The 19799-nt window shown below is 43.6% G+C and overlaps 1 protein-coding gene across 3 annotated transcripts in view; it reads right to left on the bottom strand.

Moving 5' to 3' along the window:
• apoltp (apolipoprotein lipid transfer particle homolog) overlaps nucleotides 1–19799 on the bottom strand; it is a 48693-nt gene that overhangs the window by 11737 nt on the left and 17157 nt on the right. For 2 of the 3 annotated variants that reach the window (XM_085140413.1, XM_085140414.1), the window contains exons 28-64: nucleotides 19601–19784; nucleotides 19230–19441; nucleotides 18817–19005; nucleotides 18430–18572; nucleotides 18184–18343; nucleotides 18002–18085; nucleotides 16746–16883; nucleotides 16438–16554; nucleotides 16246–16338; nucleotides 15889–16103; nucleotides 15562–15755; nucleotides 15219–15473; nucleotides 14894–15123; nucleotides 14613–14777; nucleotides 12591–13700; nucleotides 11233–11601; nucleotides 10535–10888; nucleotides 10049–10384; nucleotides 9843–9974; nucleotides 9582–9734; nucleotides 8630–8746; nucleotides 8362–8535; nucleotides 7981–8185; nucleotides 7514–7668; nucleotides 7310–7422; nucleotides 7122–7203; nucleotides 6808–6945; nucleotides 6279–6441; nucleotides 6022–6137; nucleotides 5658–5804; nucleotides 2097–2210; nucleotides 1804–1920; nucleotides 1556–1714; nucleotides 1158–1319; nucleotides 541–703; nucleotides 270–457; nucleotides 90–182 (exon numbers count right to left, since the gene is read on the bottom strand). In XM_085140413.1, the coding sequence (XP_084996539.1) occupies nucleotides 90–182; nucleotides 270–457; nucleotides 541–703; nucleotides 1158–1319; nucleotides 1556–1714; nucleotides 1804–1920; nucleotides 2097–2210; nucleotides 5658–5804; nucleotides 6022–6137; nucleotides 6279–6441; nucleotides 6808–6945; nucleotides 7122–7203; nucleotides 7310–7422; nucleotides 7514–7668; nucleotides 7981–8185; nucleotides 8362–8535; nucleotides 8630–8746; nucleotides 9582–9734; nucleotides 9843–9974; nucleotides 10049–10384; nucleotides 10535–10888; nucleotides 11233–11601; nucleotides 12591–13700; nucleotides 14613–14777; nucleotides 14894–15123; nucleotides 15219–15473; nucleotides 15562–15755; nucleotides 15889–16103; nucleotides 16246–16338; nucleotides 16438–16554; nucleotides 16746–16883; nucleotides 18002–18085; nucleotides 18184–18343; nucleotides 18430–18572; nucleotides 18817–19005; nucleotides 19230–19441; nucleotides 19601–19784 (7239 nt within the window). The remainder of the gene's footprint in view (nucleotides 1–89; nucleotides 183–269; nucleotides 458–540; nucleotides 704–1157; nucleotides 1320–1555; nucleotides 1715–1803; nucleotides 1921–2096; nucleotides 2211–5657; nucleotides 5805–6021; nucleotides 6138–6278; nucleotides 6442–6807; nucleotides 6946–7121; nucleotides 7204–7309; nucleotides 7423–7513; nucleotides 7669–7980; nucleotides 8186–8361; nucleotides 8536–8629; nucleotides 8747–9581; nucleotides 9735–9842; nucleotides 9975–10048; nucleotides 10385–10534; nucleotides 10889–11232; nucleotides 11602–12590; nucleotides 13701–14612; nucleotides 14778–14893; nucleotides 15124–15218; nucleotides 15474–15561; nucleotides 15756–15888; nucleotides 16104–16245; nucleotides 16339–16437; nucleotides 16555–16745; nucleotides 16884–18001; nucleotides 18086–18183; nucleotides 18344–18429; nucleotides 18573–18816; nucleotides 19006–19229; nucleotides 19442–19600; nucleotides 19785–19799) is intronic. The other variant, XM_085140415.1, reaches the window with a different exon arrangement.

Genomic DNA, 19799 nt, shown 5'->3' with positions numbered 1-19799 from the left:
CTGTTATTACATTAAGAATTCCAGTGTGTGTGTGTGTGTGTGTGTGTGTGTGTGTGTGTGTGTGTGTGTGTGTGTGTGTATGTGGTTACCTGTCTTCTAAAGTCTACGAGGAGACGCTGCAAAGCCTTGATTCTCTCCGTAAGTTTAATCTGTATCTGAGAGCTCAAATAGTCCGCCCGTTGCTGTGAACCGAATGAAAACAACCACTTTAAAAAAAGACAATTCACATGAAAGCAAAGACTGGGATGTGTTCATGCCATTAGCGACACCTCTGCTGCAGTCAGACTCTCCAAACAGCCACTTGCTCTCAGCATTAGCGTCTGATTGGCTGTTCCCAGAAACACTCTGCCCAGAGTTTCGGATGTGCCACTGCCGCTTCTTTTCTGCACATCCAGTGTCAAACTGTGGTCAACACCCACACATACCGCTACAGTGAGATCCTCACTGAGGCCTAGACCTGCACAGCAAGAGACAATTTCATTTTATTTCATTTTGATATATTTTGGCATTAATGCATGGCTAAGGTTCTTCTGCATTTACCATTCATATGACCGGCTGTAGTCTGCAGGCATCGTCCCTCGACTGTACCGTTCAGCCAGATCTTCTCTCTGCCGTCCAGTCTGGCCTGTACCTGGAGACCTGACCCCTTGATTTGAGACAGGGCACTGCCCCTCACTTCCACACTACAATTACCCATCCTAGACTGTAAAGCGTGAAACAAATGTAGGCATATTTAGAATTAGTAGGACCCCGACTTACAAAAAGAAGGCTAGTCGAATATCTCTCTATGTTTCGATCATTTCCTGGAATCCTTGTTAGGAACCAGGAGAGACTGCAGGAAGTGATTCCAAACTCCACAGAAGAAACAAGTTTCTTTTTTTGTACAAATTTAGCAGTCGTAATACAAAATGTTGCTTAGTGAAATCGGTATGCGTGTGTGTAGCTACTTGCCCTTTCTTGCCTTCTCAAAGAAATATGCACAAAAGCCCATTTCTCACAATATTTAATATCAAGAGTGGGCTGTAAAGGTCCTGCAGGTGAATCGTGTCATGTCTTCAGCAACAATTTTACAAAAGTATTTTTAATTTCCAACTTTGTTGAAATTAACAATACTTGAACTATTTTAAATTTCCCACCAGGTCCTTGTTGGTGTTTACCTCAGAGAACAGAGACATGTTGGTCCCGTGAAGAGTGGAGGAGTTGGTAAGGGCGAGGGTGAAGCTGCAGTGGTACGGTCGCCCTGTCACTGCCAGTTGGGACTGAGTGTAAAGCAGCTCCTCGCCTGAGTTCACCCTGTGGGATCCTGACCACGACAGAGTCTGAGAGGCAAAGAGATAATTAACAAGAGCTCAAGAAAGGAGATGAGGAAAGTGAAAAACTCTGCAGGTTGCAGGTTTACTGTTTGACCCGACAAGACCAAAGACGGCCAGTTTAACACAAGAAGTGATGAGGTGCGGCAGTATCACCGCATCAAGTCTTATTCTTAACAATTTATAATGTCTCCAAATATGAAGAGCAAAGAAAGAAAGCAGTGAGAACTGATGTGTGGACTCACAGGCTGTAGAGGACAGAGGCCCAGCAGCACGATGTGCTCTAAGCGGTCCCTGAGGTTGGTTTGAACTTTGGCCAGTAGTGTGTGTGAGGGACAGGGAGCTGGAGAGACTCTGTCCAGGCCAACATTAACCTGAAGGCTGTGCATTCCCCGGTGAGCTTTCTGGAAAACATCAAGAAAACATAAACAGATGTTCTTATTGATCTTTTATCATATAAGGTCAATGTCTTTCAGCGCATAAAACTGACTACCTGGTACTTTATGCCTTGCTTCAGGCTCCTGCTGTCCCATCTTAATTCTGCATTTTGGAAAAATGAGTTCCCCTCATGTGCCATTGAGACACATCCTTTAACAGAAGACACGGCCATCTGTGCACGTACACACACACACACACACACACACACACACACACACACACACACACACACACACACACACACACACACACACACACACATTAAGTAACTTGATGGTCCACAAACTTCCTGACTATTCTGCACACATGACTGGTGACTCATGAGAGGTTTGCGGAGTATTTACCAACCTGTTGGGCTGTAAACAGAGCGCATGCCTGCCCCCTGCTGGAGTTGGTTTGCCACTGTTTGTTCAGGCTGAGAGAAACGTTGAAAGGGACCACACCGTCCCATGACAAATGGGCCTGTATACAGATAACCCCCCCCACACACACACACACAAACATTATACCCCTATCAGTGTTCGTTTTTATACATTTATTGGCATTTATTAGTACTTTAGGTAAAAATCTTTTATCTGTAGTCTGAAGGGGTAACTACAATTCTGTCTATGTGTACTGACTCTTCCACAGTTTGTTTTCTGTCCCGTCTTTCTCCCCTCACCCCTAACTGGTCGCAGCACTTTGCTGCCCTTCCTTCACCCTGGTTCTACTGGAGGTTTTTGTTAAAAAGGAGTTTTTTCTTCCCACTGTTGCCAATTATTTGCTCATATTATTTGTATGATGGGGGTTTCGCTCTATTACTGTGGGGTCTTTACCTTAAAATATAAAGCGCCTTGAGGTGACTGCTTATGTTATTCAGCTCTATTTAAATAAAAATAAATTGAATTGAAATCAATATTGCAGACGAAATATAAGACAACTGTGTGAAGCTCCTCAGGGCTCGCAAAATTGCTAGCCCGACGTCCCGGGGCTAGCGATTTTTCCAGTCGGGCTACCAAAATCTATTTCTGCCCTGCCCGTCAGGCTATTGTAGGAAGGAAAAATATATGTCAATGCTTTTGCATTCTTTCGGAAATGTAGCTGGGTAATTATGTCTTTGGCATCGGTGAGCCACTGTCAATATGTGACATATTGAAATCGCGTTTGAATTTGAATTGTTTTTTGCTTTCACTTTGCAATCGTGCGAACTGTGTATAGAGAGCGACAGCACTGATTGGTGAGTGATGATAATTTGCACCAATTCCTCTGACATCATCTTATCAATCGTTAGCTTACTATGCAAACATGACAAGTGAAAATCTCCCGCAGCAAGCTTAAACATGTGAGAGGTTGATCGCGCAGAGAATCGCTGAGCGTTATGTGAGTGCGTGTGTAAAAGCAGCAGGATATATATTTTAGTTCTGCTGAGCCAAATAAGACAGGTCAGGGTGAAGAAGTGACAGCCAAAGAAAAGCTTACCACAAAACGGAAAAGTTATGACAAATCAGACTATAAGGCAAAAAGAAAGTGCAGCTTTATGGTTTCATGGACAAAAGAATTTCTGTGGCTGCTAGTGATGGGTCGTTCGCGAACGAAATGGCTCTTAGAGCCGGCTCTTTGAAGTGAACGACGCGAGCCGGCTCCTTATTAGGAGCCGTGAGGTTTTTTTTTTTTCTTTCTCTCACCCTCTCTCTCGCCCTTTTTTCCGCTAAACTCCGCATGCGCGGCCTGTACTTTGCGCTGGGCAGAGGGGGGAGGGGCGTTAGTTACACTCGCAGTAGCACAGGAACAGAGCCAGAGAGAAAGAGAGCGAGGGACAACAATGTCACATTAGAAAGGGATAGTAATCATCCACTATTTTCAGTTGCAGATGATAAAGGATTCAGAAATCATGCAGGCTCATATGACAGAGAATGTGCATCTTCTTTTTGTTTTAATATTTTAATTTATATTTAATTGTGTTGTGGTTTGCAGTGTTTTGTGTTGTTTCACGTTAAATTTGTTTAAAAGGAAAAAGCTGAAAATTTAAAAAGTTTAAAGTTTAAAATGTAAATAGTTGTTTTTTGTATTATATGATTTATTTATTACATTTTATGTGGAGTGAATAAATAAAATATACTTATGGTGGCCCTTAGAAACAAAGCACGTACAAACTCCAAAACACGTACAAACTCTAAAATGCGTAAAAACTCCAAAACACGTAAAAACTCAGAAGCACGTACAAAAGACAACAGAAGTGCTCCAGGATGCAGGGCGCAGTGTTGAGCTTTTGTTACCTAGTGGCTACACAAGCCAGGAAGTATCAACAACCGGATTTGGTGTGTGGTAGTAACAGGTAAATGAACTTTTTTTTTTAATTATTTGAATAAATATGAGTGCTTGTCTATAAATACACAAACAATACACACATGCTTTCAATTGTGTAATTTAAGTGATCTGGGTAGCTCTGTTTTGGAAGTTCAGTAAACGCTAGAAATGTGTTTTGGAGTTTGTGCGTGCTTTTTTGGAGTTTGTATATGCTTTAGAGTTTGTACGTGCTTTGTCTCTAGGGGCCATATATAAACATATATAAATAAAACCACTTTTTTTACATTAGTAATTCCTCTTCTGCATAATTTTATATTATTGTTAATGATTAAATAATTAAAGCAACAAAACAACCTGAAGAGCCGGTTCGGAGCCGAAAGAGCCGGCTCTTTTTAGTGAGCCGAGCCGAAAGAGCCGGATCTATAAAAAGAGCCGGAAATCCCATCACTAGTGGCTGCAATATGACGAGCTAAATAACCAGGGCTGCACATAAGTGGTCCGCAGGTGCGCATTCGCTGTCAAAATAAAAAACGCGCACAAGATAAGAAGTTGCAACGCGTGTTTGCGTACATAAGATTTTCTGGAGGAGGACAGACATTTGTTTAGAACTCTTAAAGATGTCGAAGAAGCTCCTTTAAGCAATTACTTAAGTGTTCCTCCACCTCCAAAGAAATGTCAGAAGGAGTCCAAACCACAAAAGAAGCACGTATTCTCGGAAAAGTGGTTGCAGGAGGTGAGCTGGCTTCAAACAAATGACGAACGCACAGAGATGTGGAGCAGAATGTGCCGTGAAAATCCCACTCTAGCGGACAAAAACACTGCCTTTTATATGGACGCAAACGCGCGTTGCAACTTCTTATCTGGTGCGCGTCTTTTATTTTGACAACGAATGCGCACATGCGGACCACTTATGTGCACTCGTGTAAATAACATAATGTTCTGCCGGGTGTGTTGTTGGTTTTCCCTCGATTTCTGAGTCGAAACGCGCCTTTGTTACTGGGACCAGTAATTTTAAGAAAGGCCCCCATTAGAACCCATGAGAAATGCAAGAAATGCATTATTGCTCAGTCTGCAATATCTTTCCCAGAACAAACACCAATTGCAAATAACATACTAAAAATAAACCTGAAAATCTGTTTAGAACAGCATACTATGTTGCAAAGAGTGAACTACCACTGGCACAATTTAGCAGTCTTTGCAAACTTCAAAAAGCAAATGGCCTAGATCTTGGTTCCACTTGCCTCTTACCCGTGACTTCAGTGGAAATTTCAGATTGAGGATCTGACACAGACTGATTCATGTTCTACACAATTCTTACAAGTTCATAGAAATTTCTGTTCAATTAGAACCAAGTATTTGAGTTGATGATTGTAATTTTTATACAATGTTGTAATTTGTGTTTCAACAATTTTTTGATTAATGTTTTGTTTCCTTTACAATATTATACATTAAAGTATAATATTGTAAAGGAAACAAAACAGGAAACAAAACATCAATCCAAAAATTTGCTCTCTTTTTTATTCGGGCTACTTAAATTTATTTTGGGCTTCCAAAAACTGAAGAGTCCCTGCCCGAAGGGCTACCAGGGATTTTGAAATTTTGCGAGCCCTGCTCCTGTTGTACCTGGTGGCTGCTGCGTCGGTCTCTGCGTGAGCTTTGCATCAGTGTGTGCAGCGACAGGTGTCTGAGCGCAGAGGTGAATGGTTGTTTCAGCTCCAGTTTGGTTGTATTTATGTCCTCCGAGCGACTCCACGAGCTCAGAACTCTGACCTTTAGACGACCCCATAATGCAGAAAAGAAATCCAGTTTATTAATGCCTGAATGATCTGTGTTTTACTGTCATAACCATATACATTTCATACACATTTCCTTTTAGTTATGTTACAGTTTTAGAGTTTAAAGAGGAAGGAAAGCAGAGATAGCAGAGAGAAATCAACATTGTTTTAATTTCGTTTTTCGCGTAATGACACAGCTTGTACAGTCTGACCTGCTCCAGTTGTCCATGCCTCATCCAGTCCAGCAAAACACTATCCAGTCCTGCATTTAGCGAACGCTCCAGCTTCACATCCAAATTAGTCAAACGGGGAATGCAGGTGATCTGAACTAACATCAGGGACGAGAGAAAGACTCAGCATCTTAAGTTAGCTTCATGATTTATCTTTTACTTTTTTCCCTTTAAGTTCTAACATGGCCTTTGCAGATAAAACAATGAAGATCAAGCATTGCTGAAAAACTAAATGTTACCCCTGATTGTCTGGTTTCCCATCTCCAGTGCTGGTGGAGCAGAGTACAGACCAGACAAGCTGAACTCCTGGCTTCCCCACACAGCAGCTTGCTGAACTTGGTAGCTCCATTTCCGAGCCTCGTACACTGTCCTCACTGCAGCAGTCCTGGGGAGCGGCTTCAACTACACAACAAATCATATTTAGGATGTGGAACATTCATGTTCCACATGAGGGTTCATGTTGAGGGTGTGGACTGAAACAACATTCAGATTTTGACCCAGAAAGTCAATTTTTTTCATTAGTTTTATTTTTTAATGGTTCCCAAAATCAGGTGAAATGCATCCGCTGATAATATAGAGGCCGTTGCATTATTATTTTTTATTATTATTGTCTATAAACAATAGGACACAAATATATGATAACCCTCTAGAACAACCATCCATCACTGCCAGTGAAAAGTGTCTGTAACCTGTGACTTGATAAAACTCTTAAGTAAACTTGTGCACACACTGTATTCCTACTGAAGAGACATTTAAGCTCAGAAATACCTGCGGGTACGAGTTTTTGACCTCTAGAAGTTGCCTGTATCCGCTCTCTATCGCTGCCAGCTCTCCAACAGCCCACAGCTTCCTCCTGCCTGATATCACCTCCACCAAACCCACCCCAGTGGACTGAGAGTGGTTCAACTGGAGGCGGAAAGAGAGAAGAAGGTGCTGCATTAAAAGGATAGCCAAACAAAAGCAGTGCATTTGTAATTTGACAGAGGATTTGGACAGTGATGCACAGATTGTGTTTTGCAGAGTGTGTGTCTATTTGAGCTCCAGTTAAATGTAAAAGGAGCTCCAGGAACTGAAAAACTTACCTGCGTTCGGACATTGATCTGAGAAGGCAGGTAGACCAGCATTGTGGGGATATTCTGGACCACCTTCACCATCAGGTCCTTGCTAAACAAAAGGACATCTATCACTTTCAGTGTGAGCACAATGTGCACAAAGACAACTTACAATAATTTTTTTTAATTAGTGAGTGACTGATGTGTATTAACAGTACCTATGAGGGACATGGTGTCCCTGGACAATGAGTGCAAGTGAGGTGCTGAGTTCAGGGTTTACAGCCATGGAGCACCTCAGTTGTGACTCAGTAAGTCTTCCCCAGGCCTCCACCTGCAACAACATTCAGCGATAACAATATGAGAGTAGACTGCGAGCACAGAAGAACGAAGATGTTGGGATTAAAGGTGCGTGCTGACCTTACCTGAAAAGCAGGAGTGGCTTGTCCCTGTACTGTCTGTTTCAGTGTGATTCTGGCCTCCTTAGTTCCTCCATGTGCGCCCCAACCACCAACATCCCCCACCGCTCTGACCCTCCAATCCTGGCTTCGAATGTCTAATAAGGCGCTCCTCAGAGGGCCTGCGGAGGGTATCAGAGCATTACTGCCTCAAGGTAGAGTCATCACACCTTCATGAGAATAACATTTAGCCAAAGCATCTTTTTGCTTCTGCAGGAGAAGAGGTACGGCCATAAAACAATTTATAAAGTAAAAGATTGACATCTGCTGGTCACTGTGCAGTATTGCACTTAATGGGTAGGCTTTAAGACAAAAGTCAGCCAAACGGAGAAAATACGAAGCAAAAAGTGCATGAAATTATGAAACTGGGATGAAGATTAAAATAAAATAGATGACAAAAGCAACAGAACGTTAAACCCGACTTTTTGTCTGACCTTTGAACTGAGCAGTGAGGACGGCGTCCAGATTGCATTGAGTTCTTGTTTGATTGAAAGCTGGAGGAGAGTAGGAGAGGAGAACAGACAAATGTCCATTGGTGCCACTGAAATTCAAGCCAGATGTGAGCAGCTTGTGTCCGTCCACAGTGAGCTGAGCCCTGGACTGATGCTGAGAGAGGGTTCCTTGGATGGAGCAAAGACCCTAGAGAAGAAAGTAAAAGAAGAAAGCAACTTGTTTGTGTCATTCATCTCATGAATTAATTGGATGTTTTGAGACAGGCAAACCTCAGCTCACCAGAAACATAAAAATAAATGTTTTTTTAAACTCATAGAAGTAGGTGAACATTGTGTCTGTATGTAGAGCCATTAGGTAGGTACCTCTATATTAGATGGCAGGCCTCTGTCGTGTAGCCATGACCAGCTGTGCCACATGGTTCCTCTTATTTCTTTGGTCATGGGAACATTTTTCATCTTAAGCCTCAGTCCCGCCAGCTGACCACCAAACTGGGAGTGTAAGCTCATGCCTTTCCCCTCAGCAGAACCAAACTCCACCTGGACACAGTCACCATCCAGGGTTTAGTGCACGCTCATCTCAGTTAAATCAGGTGCCGTGATATATGGTCATGTATCCTTTTTAGTTTCCTACCTGGATGCTGTTGTTGACGGAGACTCCCAGCTTCTTCAGACAATTCACTGTGTGTCTAAAATGACTGTTTACTCTCACTGTGTCAGACGTCTTTGCCACAGACACAGCATGACTTACCTGCAGAGAATTCAGAACGTGAACAGCAACACTTTTTATAAAAATTCAAAAAAAAACCCACATTTTAATTCATCATTTGTCTTCCACTAACACCTGAGCACCACACACAGATAAACATCTGAGCTCTCTGATTTTCTTTAATCTGTTGTTTTTGTCTATATATATATATCCATCCATCCATCCATTCGCTTCCGCTTATCCTTTTCAGGGTCGCGGGGGGCGCTGGAGCCTATCCCAGCTGTCATAGGGCGAGAGGCGGGGTACACCCTGGACAGGTCGCCAGTCTGTCGCAGGGCCAACACACAGGGACAGACAACCATTTGCGCTCACATTCACTCGCACATTCACACCTAATGGCAATTTGGATTTTCCAATTAACCTATCCCCACAAGCTGCATGTCTTTGGACGGTGGGAGGAAGCCGGAGTACCCGGAGGGAACCCACGCAAACACGGGGAGAACATGCAAACTCCACACAGAAAGACCCCGGCCTGATGGTGGAATTGAACTCAGGACCTTCTTGCTGTGCGGCAACAGTGCTAACCACCGTGCCACCGTGTGTGTGTGTGTGTGTGTGTGTGTGTGTGTGTGTGTGTGTGTGTGTGTGTGTGTGTGTGTGTGTGTGTGTGTGTGTGTGTGTGTGTGTGTATATGTATATATATATACACACACACACACACACACACACACACACACACACACATATGTTTTATATTATTTATGTTTTGAGTAAAGGTATATTCATCTATATGTTGGGTCTTTGGCAGCTTTGAGCCACTATGGCTGTCCTTGACTTCACCTGAATAACAGTTTCTGTGCGCTCATTCTGGACCCACCATTTGATTTCCTGCACTGCTGCTCAATGTGTAAAAGTGTGAACCATTCCTGTGACTCCCAGAATTCATTGTCACTGCAGCGTTTAGCGGGAGACCCAGCTTCTTCAACAGGGGCACAGAGTGGTTTAGATTAAGAGTCGCTTCATTTTTGTCCTTCAACACAAGAAAAAGTAATTAGACATCTTTAGGTCTCATGAATCACAATAAAATTTAACGCAATTCTGACAGGACTTTCTGAATTTCTATGACATATTCCCACACCTTGGTTTTATTGATCAACACTAAAGTTTGCAACCTGGCGTTGTCGATCGCCATTGAGACCTGGGATTCAGCAGACGTTGAGGACACAACCAGGAACCCAGAGGCCTGCATCCTGTCTGGACTGCCCAACTCCTAGAAAAAACAAACAGGAAGTGATTAAAGATCTGATGAGCAATACTTTTCTATGTGCATCATTAAGTATGTACCTGAATCATTGTACAGTTGTTGTGATACATCAGCGACCCCTGCAGGCCCAGCTGGGACATCACAGCTCCACTGGCTGTGACGGCACACTCCTCCATCTGAACGAGGGCTTCGGCGTCAAATCGTAGTTTTCCTGACCTGGTGCTTAGTCTCAGTCTGCTGTTTCTAGGCACATCTCTGAGAGCAGGAAGGTCATGGCTGAGTTCACCATCCACACTGAGCTCTGGCCAGGCCCTTGCATTAAGCCTCAGAAAACCCCTTCTGCCCTCCATATCAGTGCCCAGCATGACTGTCCAGATACCCCGAGGATCCTGCTGTACTGAGCCATTTATATTAGCCTTTAATGAATAAAAAATCATTGTGAGCAACAGTCAAACTCCTTTTTTCTCTAATATGTCTTTGACTGTATTGATAGAAAAATCAAAAACAAGGATTCATGCAGCTTTCAAAATCCAAAAATGATTTACTAATCATTCAAAAGATCCAACCTGTAACAGAGGGCACATAGCCTCCAGAGCCAGTAGCCACTCTGTTCGTCCTCTGGTTTCCACAACTCGAGTGGCTATAATGTGACACATCCCAACTTTGATGAAGAGACTTCCAGGCTGTTCAGGGCCTTCAGGAGCACTAGCATCTATAGAAATGATCTGTGGTAGACCCTGACCACTCAGCCAGAGAAAGGAGTGAGTAAGGGCCCCAGAGAGGTTTGGACTCCTGCAGGACTGGCTCATGTCTAGAGAGAGGTTCTGATTATCCGCCTTCACAGAGGCGGACAGAGTCAGCTGGCAAGGAATAACCTTGAGGAAGCCCCGCAGAGCCAGGGATACAGGGAGTTTCGTTCCCTAAGACACAAACACAGGTGGAGCATAATCATTACTTCTGAGAGACGAATGCCCTTGAAAATGTTTTTATAGCTTTACAAGCTTGTAGCTGTATCAGTGGAGTTGTTCTGCTCTGCTGCTATGACAAGCTCACGTTTGATCTTCTAACGGGCTGGAAACTGTATTTCAAAGGAGACTACATTAACATAAACATGAGTGAGTTACAGAGGAAATTCCAGTTCTTCTAACTGTGATGAAAGAAACATGTATGTATAACCACAAGGTGACAGTGAGATTCAACAACTTCAACATATTAGTTTAGGTTTCCACGAGCTGTATTAAACACAACTGACAGATTTACTCACCTGCAGAGGACAGAAGCTGCTCACATTAACCGTGTAAGAAGTCTGCTCAGTCTCTGTCTGTGAAGCCTTGACTTTCCCTACGTTACCCCTAAAGAAACAACGTCCGACCTCCAGGCCGACCTCCACACCAGGCAGAAGGGCAGTTGAGACGTTTAGGAATAGCTCTCCGTGGGTAGGAAATTGCAGCTTCTTTATTGGCTCAATTGAGTGCTGTACAGATGCCCGGAGACTAAGCTGAGGATCACAAGTTAGAGACAGGTTTAGACTGCCTTTCTGTGCTCCTTCAGCCTGCAGGACAGTGCTGAGATCTGTGGAACAGCCGGACCGAGTGATGGAGACGTTGAATGAGGTCCGTGGAGGCAGGAGAGCCTACAGAGGAGGGAATAAAAGATTACATTTATAGAAATCCTTCAGTTCAAATATTTAATCACAAAAAATGTGAATTATACAAGGAGGTGTATGTAAAGTCCTAAAATCTCAGTCCAACAATGTAGCCTAAATATATTCAAATGGACAAAGAACTGAGAAGAGCAAATACTTTGCTGCATCAAAGTTTTGATTAGGTGGTTTAATATTTCAGCTCAAAGGCAGATATCTGCTGGATTTCATTAGCCCAGTGTAAGTACAGCAAGCCTCTCAGAGTTTAATTGAAGGGTTGATGTCATATCTAGAGGATTAGACCACGGGTGTCAAATATAAGACGGAGGGGCCAGAATCGGCCTGGCAAATACTTCAATCCCGCCACACTGGACAGCTTTAGGAAATGTGAAGGAAGGCAGATATTCAGACTTTTAACTGTATTTTCATAGGTTTTACAGCCTCATCATTACTGATAAGGCCTTCCCAGTGACTATTCATGACACACCAAATGTAATTAGGTAATGATTACAAAATTAAATGACAGAAAAGTCTTTTTTTTTTATTTACTATATTCTATAGAAATTTCAGGTTTTTCTTTAAATGGATACTCAGGATATACTGCTCTATGATTGTAGCCATGGATACACTTTTTCTCTAATTTTACATTTTATTTTTCAGTTGATGGTAGCATTAGAGGAAAGGTTAAATTGATCAAATCAAAATAGATCCCAAGAGGACTATAAATATCTGAAACATATTTTATGGGGATAGATTTAACTTTCACAGCTAAAGCTTTATGTTGCCCTCTGAGTGACCAGTCCTTAGAAAGTTACCATTCATTGAAGCCACTGAGCTTTTTTCATTCATTGTTGATGTTTTCAATGCAGCTCACACTGCAGTGGAAAACAAAGAGTCATCTCCAAAGTGAAAATGTTTCTTTTGTTTTCCTTCAGGTGGGAAACAAGTTTCCTTCAACTGCTCCTTGTTTCCTCTCTAACCTTTAGTAAGACACATCGCTCTCGGGCAAAAAGCATCCACCCTCTCCTCCTGCTCGTTCCTCCTCTGTGTTGACTGGTCAGGAAAAGCATGGAGCACACGTCACTTTCCACCTCAAACTGGGCTTGCCTTGCTGAGGTCGCCATGCTAACAGTGAGCTCTTGTGGTACACGAGCAGTAGCTAGCAGGTTTTGCTGAAGTACAGCTCTGAAAGAGGTGAAGGGCTCCCAGGCAGCAGTGATCCTCATCTGTGCAGAGCGGGTGTTGACAGAGATTCGAGCGCTTCCAGCAAGGGAGGTATCAAGAAGCTCACCTGAGCCATGACAGTCCAATCTGTTTGGGATGATTGTTCCAAGGTAGGCCCATTGGTGCTGGAGTCTCCAACCAAGCTCAGCTTTATGGTTCTTTAGGAATACAGAAAAGAGGCCTTGGAGGAAGTCCTGCTGGTTTTGAAGGCTCAGAGATCCTCTGAGTCCATCTTTTCCTCCCTGTGCATGCACAGTTAAAGAAGCTTTATGTGATCTACCCCCCTCTATGCTTTTAACCTGCCTCCAGACCAGCCGCCCCACCCCCGTGCATCGAAGGGACACGACTAGACTAGATCTCAGAGAGTCCCATACTACACGAACATCTCCCAAGATGTGGCACCACCTTTCTAGGCTCATCCGTCCTGTCACTGTAGCCTTTTGAGTAGCACTGTGGGTTCCATACTCAAGAAGCCCGTGCCAGCAATACTGCCCAGGTCTCTCCAACCTCAGTCCCACATTCAAATCTGCTCTCCACGGACTGACCACTAACCCCATCCCCAGGACCCACCTCTCAGGGCCAGGCCGGAGGAGGAATCTAACACCAGATGTGGTGGGAACCCCCAAATACGTAAGTAAGAGGACAGAAGAATGAGTGAGGTTAGCTCTGAGCTCCTTTCGGCCACTGGAACTGTAACAGGCTTTAGCATGAGCACTAAGCCTAAAGTGAGCAAGCGAGAGGCCATAGCAGAGCCTGTTGTGTGGTCTATAGGAGCGAAAGGCTCGTACCTCCACCGGGCTGTCTGCCACATTTCCATAGCAGTGAGCGGAGAGCCGGTCTGCGGTGACGTCCCCTGTGCAGTTCATCTGTGAAAACAAAACCCCCGTTGGCAAAGTTTGTTTTTTGTTTGAAGGAGGAGATGGAAGAGGAATCACTGAACTTTAGACCAGCCACATAAAAATATTGCAGTGCCATAACATAATAATCTGAGCCCTTGTTATGGAACACATATGTTTAGGGTTGAACAGCATTTCTGTGTTTTTTAAGACACCAATGATCACTGAGTGCTCTTAGTCGTAACAGAATAAACTTTTGCCTTGTATGAAACAATATTTGCCATTTGATTAAAAAAATCACTCTTTGTTTTTGAGAGTGAGGCTAGAAAATCTTTCATCCTTCCACACATAAAGATACATCTAGCATCTGCGTAGCTCAGCACAATTGCTACAGACAGCCAGTCTGGCTCGTTCCTGTGGAAACAAAAACTGTCTGCTGGCACATCAAAGATTTGTTTTACTGTACCTTTTTTTCATTCATGGAACAAATAAGAAATAATGTGTTCAAAAGCTTCTGGAGAAGTGCTGTTGTCACAGCGAGCAGAGGTGCAGCGTTTAGCGGGAGATTTGCATGTCGGGTTAATCGGTGAGTCTAAACTGGGCTTAGCTGTGACTGTCTCTCTCTTTATAGTAACCTGTAATGGCCTGGTGACTCATCAGGCATGTGCCCCACCCCAACCCCTTCATTACTCTAACATGGACAAGCTGTTAAGAAAATGGACAGACAGCTGGTCCTGTAGGGATTTCTGTTTATCTTAGGGAACTAACAATGTAAGTGAAGATCACAGATCCATATCTGTCCTTTTTGCATTTATCCATCCATCCATTTATACATATTTAAAGGATGGATGGAGGGTAGGTACAAAGAAGTAATCACAGTTTTCCTTTTACAGTGATAGCCCGATTCTGCCAGTCTACATGTGTAAACGGTGTTAAATATACCTGTAAGGAAGTGGGTACGAGTCCTTGGAGCAGCTTCATCTGTTGCCATAGAGACACTACCAAAATAGGTGTTGTATTTATTGATCCAACTTTTAAAAGGATGTCAGCAACTCTCACATCTTCCATGTAAAGGACCAAACCTATGTCCAGTCCTTCTGTTTCTGACTAAGAGAGAGAAAAATAAATATAAGAATAAAGGAAAGCAGCCTACAGCTATACACTGTATATCCTGAGAAAGAAAACTTATTAATGCAATTGCTTCCTGACTACTTTATGCTCACCTGGTAATGCGCTTTAGCCTCAAAGGAAGGTGTCAGGCCTCTTTTAAGAAGAGCTTCGACTTGGTGCTGCAGCCTAGAGGAGAATACCCACTGGGGGTTGGTGTGGTCTGTCCTGCCTCCATGAAACTCCGCTCTAAGATGTTCAAGTCCAACCTGCAGCTCTCCCAGGACTGATAATCCATCACCTTCCTGGGCCCATTTAGCCTCAAGACTACAGTTAGGAGGTACACCTGTACTCAGAAGACAAGGGAAACTCAGAGACAGGGACATATATACACGTGTAGAAAGTGCTGCGTATGTATTCTTTGGATATTGCAATGATCACCTGCGGCTCTCAGCACATGGAAAGAGTGAGAAAGTCGTGTATAGACCTCTCCTGTCCCTTGATTCCCCTGCTGGCGGCTTGCATTCACACACAAATGCTCCTCCCCGGACCAAACACACAGCCAGTCGTGGGTCCTGTGGGACCTCTTTTCCATCATCCCTTCTTCATCATCTCCTTCCAAAGCTGCTCCGGGATCTCGCTGGTGTCGCAGCTCCACGCTGTACACTGTCTCCATCAATCTAACTCTCAGCTGTCCTGCAACAACACGCATGCATTACATGTCATTTGTGACGCTTTACAGGCAAAGGCAAGTTTAAAGTAAAGGACGCAGGTTATGGTCTACCTTCGATTAAACTGTCAGACTGCCCCAATGCCCCATCCAACTCGAGGACTGGAGGCAAGAAATCTAGGCTGGTCACCGTGTGCCTCAAGTCCCCCGTCACAGCCATCTGGATCCCCTGTGAGTGTTTTAAAGACCCATTGAGCTGGGCCAGCAGAGCCTGCATTCCCTGTGTGAAGGAGCCACGTAGAAAGACACTGGAGGAGACAGGAGATGATCATGGAAAAGAGGTCAAAGGTCCATAAGAGAAAGCAGGTTTTTTTTAGAGTTAGTTACTGTGTGACTGAGGACTAGACTAAAGGCTTTTTTAAAATAACATAACAGACAAACCTGTCTGAGGACACGTTCCCGGCTATGTTTACATGTAGATCCGTGGCTGTAGGTAGCAGGCTCTGGGATAAGTTCAGCCTCAGCCCTACAGCTCTGTCTCCCGTCTGCATGTAGTGGGACATGTCCGCATTCAGCTTCAGCTTGTCCTTCCCGTCAGCCCTCACATGCACCGAGCTGCTCCCTTTGCCAGTCACCATGGACATGTCTGCAGACGCCTTCATATTGACAGGTCAAACAGTACATCGACTGAACTAATGCCCCAAAATGAAAATGTTTCACATAACCTGAATTTTTTTACAAGATCTTAACATGTGTATTTTTAGAACGCTAAAGGAAAAATAATGCAAATCAGCCCACCTCTAATGTTTTGGGAATCTTTGATTTGAAGGGATGATGAAGAGATGAATACAGACCAACTCTGCCTGATGTTCCATTCAGCTGCACAGAAAGCTGACAGGAATTTAAAAAACAAACACAAAAGCCTTAGAAACCAGAAATTAATTAAAAAATGTCAGCTCATCAAATGCACAAGGTATTTGCTTTACTCACCTGGCACTCTTGCCTCTCTACTCTTAGTTTCCCTTTGGCCTGGTAATCAAAGTCATTGTTGCTTTTTGGGGTCCAAAGTACATCTCCCTCTATTAAAGCAGAGGAGGGGAGCTGCAGCTGTAAAAGCAATAACAGATTAGCCGGTCATAACTTTGGCCTCGTTACTGTAAACCACACCGTTCACTGTCAGCAGCAGACGTACATCATTTACTGCACTGCTGACTGCGGTCACCATCCAGTGCATCATGCACACAAACATGGCTCTTTAACCTAAACACTTTTCTGAGGATAGAGAGAAGCCCGCTTACCTGGAGCTGATGGAAAAAGTTGCCTTTAACTTTTATTGCTTGCTGAGTTGAATGCGTAGGGTTCAGCTGAAGCTGCCCTGAGAAAGTCAGTCTCTCCTTGCTTCCAACTCGTAACCTCCCTTGTATATTTCTCTGGTTCTGAAGAAGAGTGCACAAAACCGAAACAACATCTAATACGTGAATGTTGCCAGTATGTTTCACTATTATCCATCTACACTATTCTTGGCACAATTGCCAAACTTATATATTTCAGGCACTTGTGTTTCAAAAGATACTGGATAAAGTTAAAAAATACCAAATACAATCAGTTCAGTTCAGTTTATTTATACAGCGTCAAATCACAATAACAGTTACCTCAAGGTGTTTTATATTGTGAGGTAAACACTACAGTATTAGAAAGAAAACCGTAACAATAAGATGACCCCTTATGACCAAGCATATGGGGAGAGAGTGGGAAGGAAAAACTCCCTTTTAACAGTAAGAAACCTCAGGGAGGGGCAGCTGAGGGTGAGGGGGGGGGGAAAGAGTGCTGAGAGAGCGAGAACAACACATACATCATTGAAGAGACCCAGAGATTAATAGTAACTAATAATTAAACGTAAAGAGGGATTTAAAAACATAGTGAGTGAAAAAAGAAATGCTCAATAGTCTCGGTCTGCAGCACAACAAATCAAGGATTCAGAGGCAGATCAAAAAGGAACCTTTTAAGCCTAATCTTAAAAGCAGAGACAGCGTCTGTATCGCGAATCCAAACTGAGAGCTGGCTCTATAGAAGAGGGGCCTAAAGGGGCTAGGATACTTTTTTAACAAGTGCGCCAACAGTCTGAGAACAAAGTGCTCTGTTGAGGTTACGTGGTACTATGAGGTCTTTAAGATGGGCCTGATTATTTGAGACCTTTTATGTGAGGAGAGGATTTTAAGCCAATTTCTGGAATTAAGAGGGAGCCAATGAAGAGAGGCTACTATGGGAGTAATATGCTCTCTTGTTCTCTTTCTCAAGTTCTCTTAATCAAGTGTTTCCAAAAACTGGCAATGAGTCTCTCACATTGCCAGTTACAGTCACATGACAGCAAAATTAAAATGTCACATAATCTTTCACTCATCGTTTCAGATCTTGATTTACCAATTGTGCTAAAGTGTGGAGCACTTGCAGTGATGGACCCATTGGAGTCACAGACAATGGGCCTTCTCTTGGGGTTCAGCTGATTACCCTCTATGTTAGGTCTTTTTTTTTCCTTTAAAGGTTGGCAGGTTACCTGGTTGCTGGTTACGGTCACACAGATTTCCGAGTCTGATGGAATAGCGTCAGCGCTGAAAGGGTGGATGAGTGCAGAACAAACCTACATATGAGATCATATTTAAAGATGAGGATCACTGTTTACAGCCCACTTCACTCTTTCAAATGCCCAGGTGAATTATTAGCTTACACATCACTTACAAAAGGGCTCGGTGGTCGGTAGCCCAGGGTCAGGGTGTGGACGACCTCTCTGTTGTCACTGAAACCAGCTTTGGACTCTAGGACGTAGAGGCCATTGAGGAGGTCGACGGTGAAAGTCTCCCGGAGGAGGAGAGTTGGAGGAAAGGTCTGGAAGGGCTGTCTGTGCAAGATGGAGACTATTAAAGTCAACAATGTTCTTGCGGTCATTTCTCAAAATATCTGTAATCTGTAAGTTACGGCACAGACCTGAGCTGGAGCATGGCAGTTTTCTTATACATCCTCTTGTCGTTCTTCAGCTCCTCTACTACTCCCTCGAGCTCCACTTCAGTGGGTAGACTCTTTGGATTTGTGTAAGTCATCTTCAGAATCCCTTGCCTCTTTTTCAAATTCTTCATCACATCCAAATGAAAGGGCAGGTTTGTTACTACAGCACAACCTTTAACCTTTTCAGGCCCTACGCTATCAAAATGTGCAATTTTGGCCTTTTAAATACAGTTGGTGGTTACGGGTTATCTCTCATGCTCGTTGTGATCTCAGACTTTTACAATCAACACAATACGATGGCTTCGTTCTATAATTAAACGCACATTTAACACGCCCAAACCACAAAAGCAGCCCAGCGTCTCCACCCACCTTATCAGCAGCGGTCAGGGCAGCAGCGAGGGTTACATTTTGCTTGCCATAGGTGGAGGCCATTTGCAGGGTGTGGCTGAATTTAGAGGCCTCCAGAGAAATGTCTCCTCGGAGGGGAGGAGTCCACAGCGAGCTCAAGGAGCATGAGGCCTTCACACTCCGCTTCCCCAGCAAACCCCAGCCCCCCGCCTGAGGCAGGGCAGAGGAAGAGGCGTGTGTTTTTAAAGGTGGAGTTTTCATAAACACACAATATTTCTTCTTTATCTTTATAATTACTTCACTCCAGTGTGGAAGTGATTTTATTTAAGCGTCGCCTTGAACACTTTTTTTAACCCACAAATTCAAAAATCTATTTTTATTTGTTTAATAACTAAATGGTGATATTCAGGCAGAGCACTTTATTCTCTCCTTACTTGGATGTAGGTGATTGCTGGCGTGTAGAGCTCCAATCGGGCCTCCTTCTCTCTCCCCCTGTCCCTGTAAAAACCCTCCAGGACCAGGTTACGGATGGTCAGCCACTTGCTGGCTGTCAGCTCAGAGGTCAGCTGCAGCGTTTGGCTCTGCAGCTGGTTTAACTTATGTGCAGTGTAAATGTACAGCCATGGTGTGTCCATATTAAACGATCCTAAACGATAATAAGAAAAATAAGTAATCCTGCTAGTCAACTTCCTGCAAACTTTTAAAAAATTATTTAGTATATCAAAGAAATATAACGTAGGAATATGAAAAGAGAAAGTGGACCTTAAGCATGCTGTAATGTAAGATGGCTGTGAGTTGTTTTTACCCTCCCATATCTTGTGCAGGGCATCTTTAGGAGGGATTTTCCAGTGTAATCCAGCCACCAGCGGCATCAGATTGTTGTAATTGATTTTTAAATGAGTGCTTCTCTCAGAGCCTTGCTGTGTCAGGTGAGAGTGTAGCAGCTGAGTCCTGTAGTTCATGTTTTTCTCCGGTGCCTGGAGGTTGAACTGGAATAAGATTAA

Source organism: Neolamprologus multifasciatus, chromosome 18, assembly GCF_963576455.1.
Source record: "Neolamprologus multifasciatus chromosome 18, fNeoMul1.2, whole genome shotgun sequence".
In the NCBI taxonomy this organism is placed as follows: Eukaryota; Metazoa; Chordata; class Actinopteri; order Cichliformes; family Cichlidae; genus Neolamprologus; species Neolamprologus multifasciatus.
Note: the sequence above shows the minus strand (reverse complement) of the source record. Positions and strands in the feature narration are given on the sequence as shown.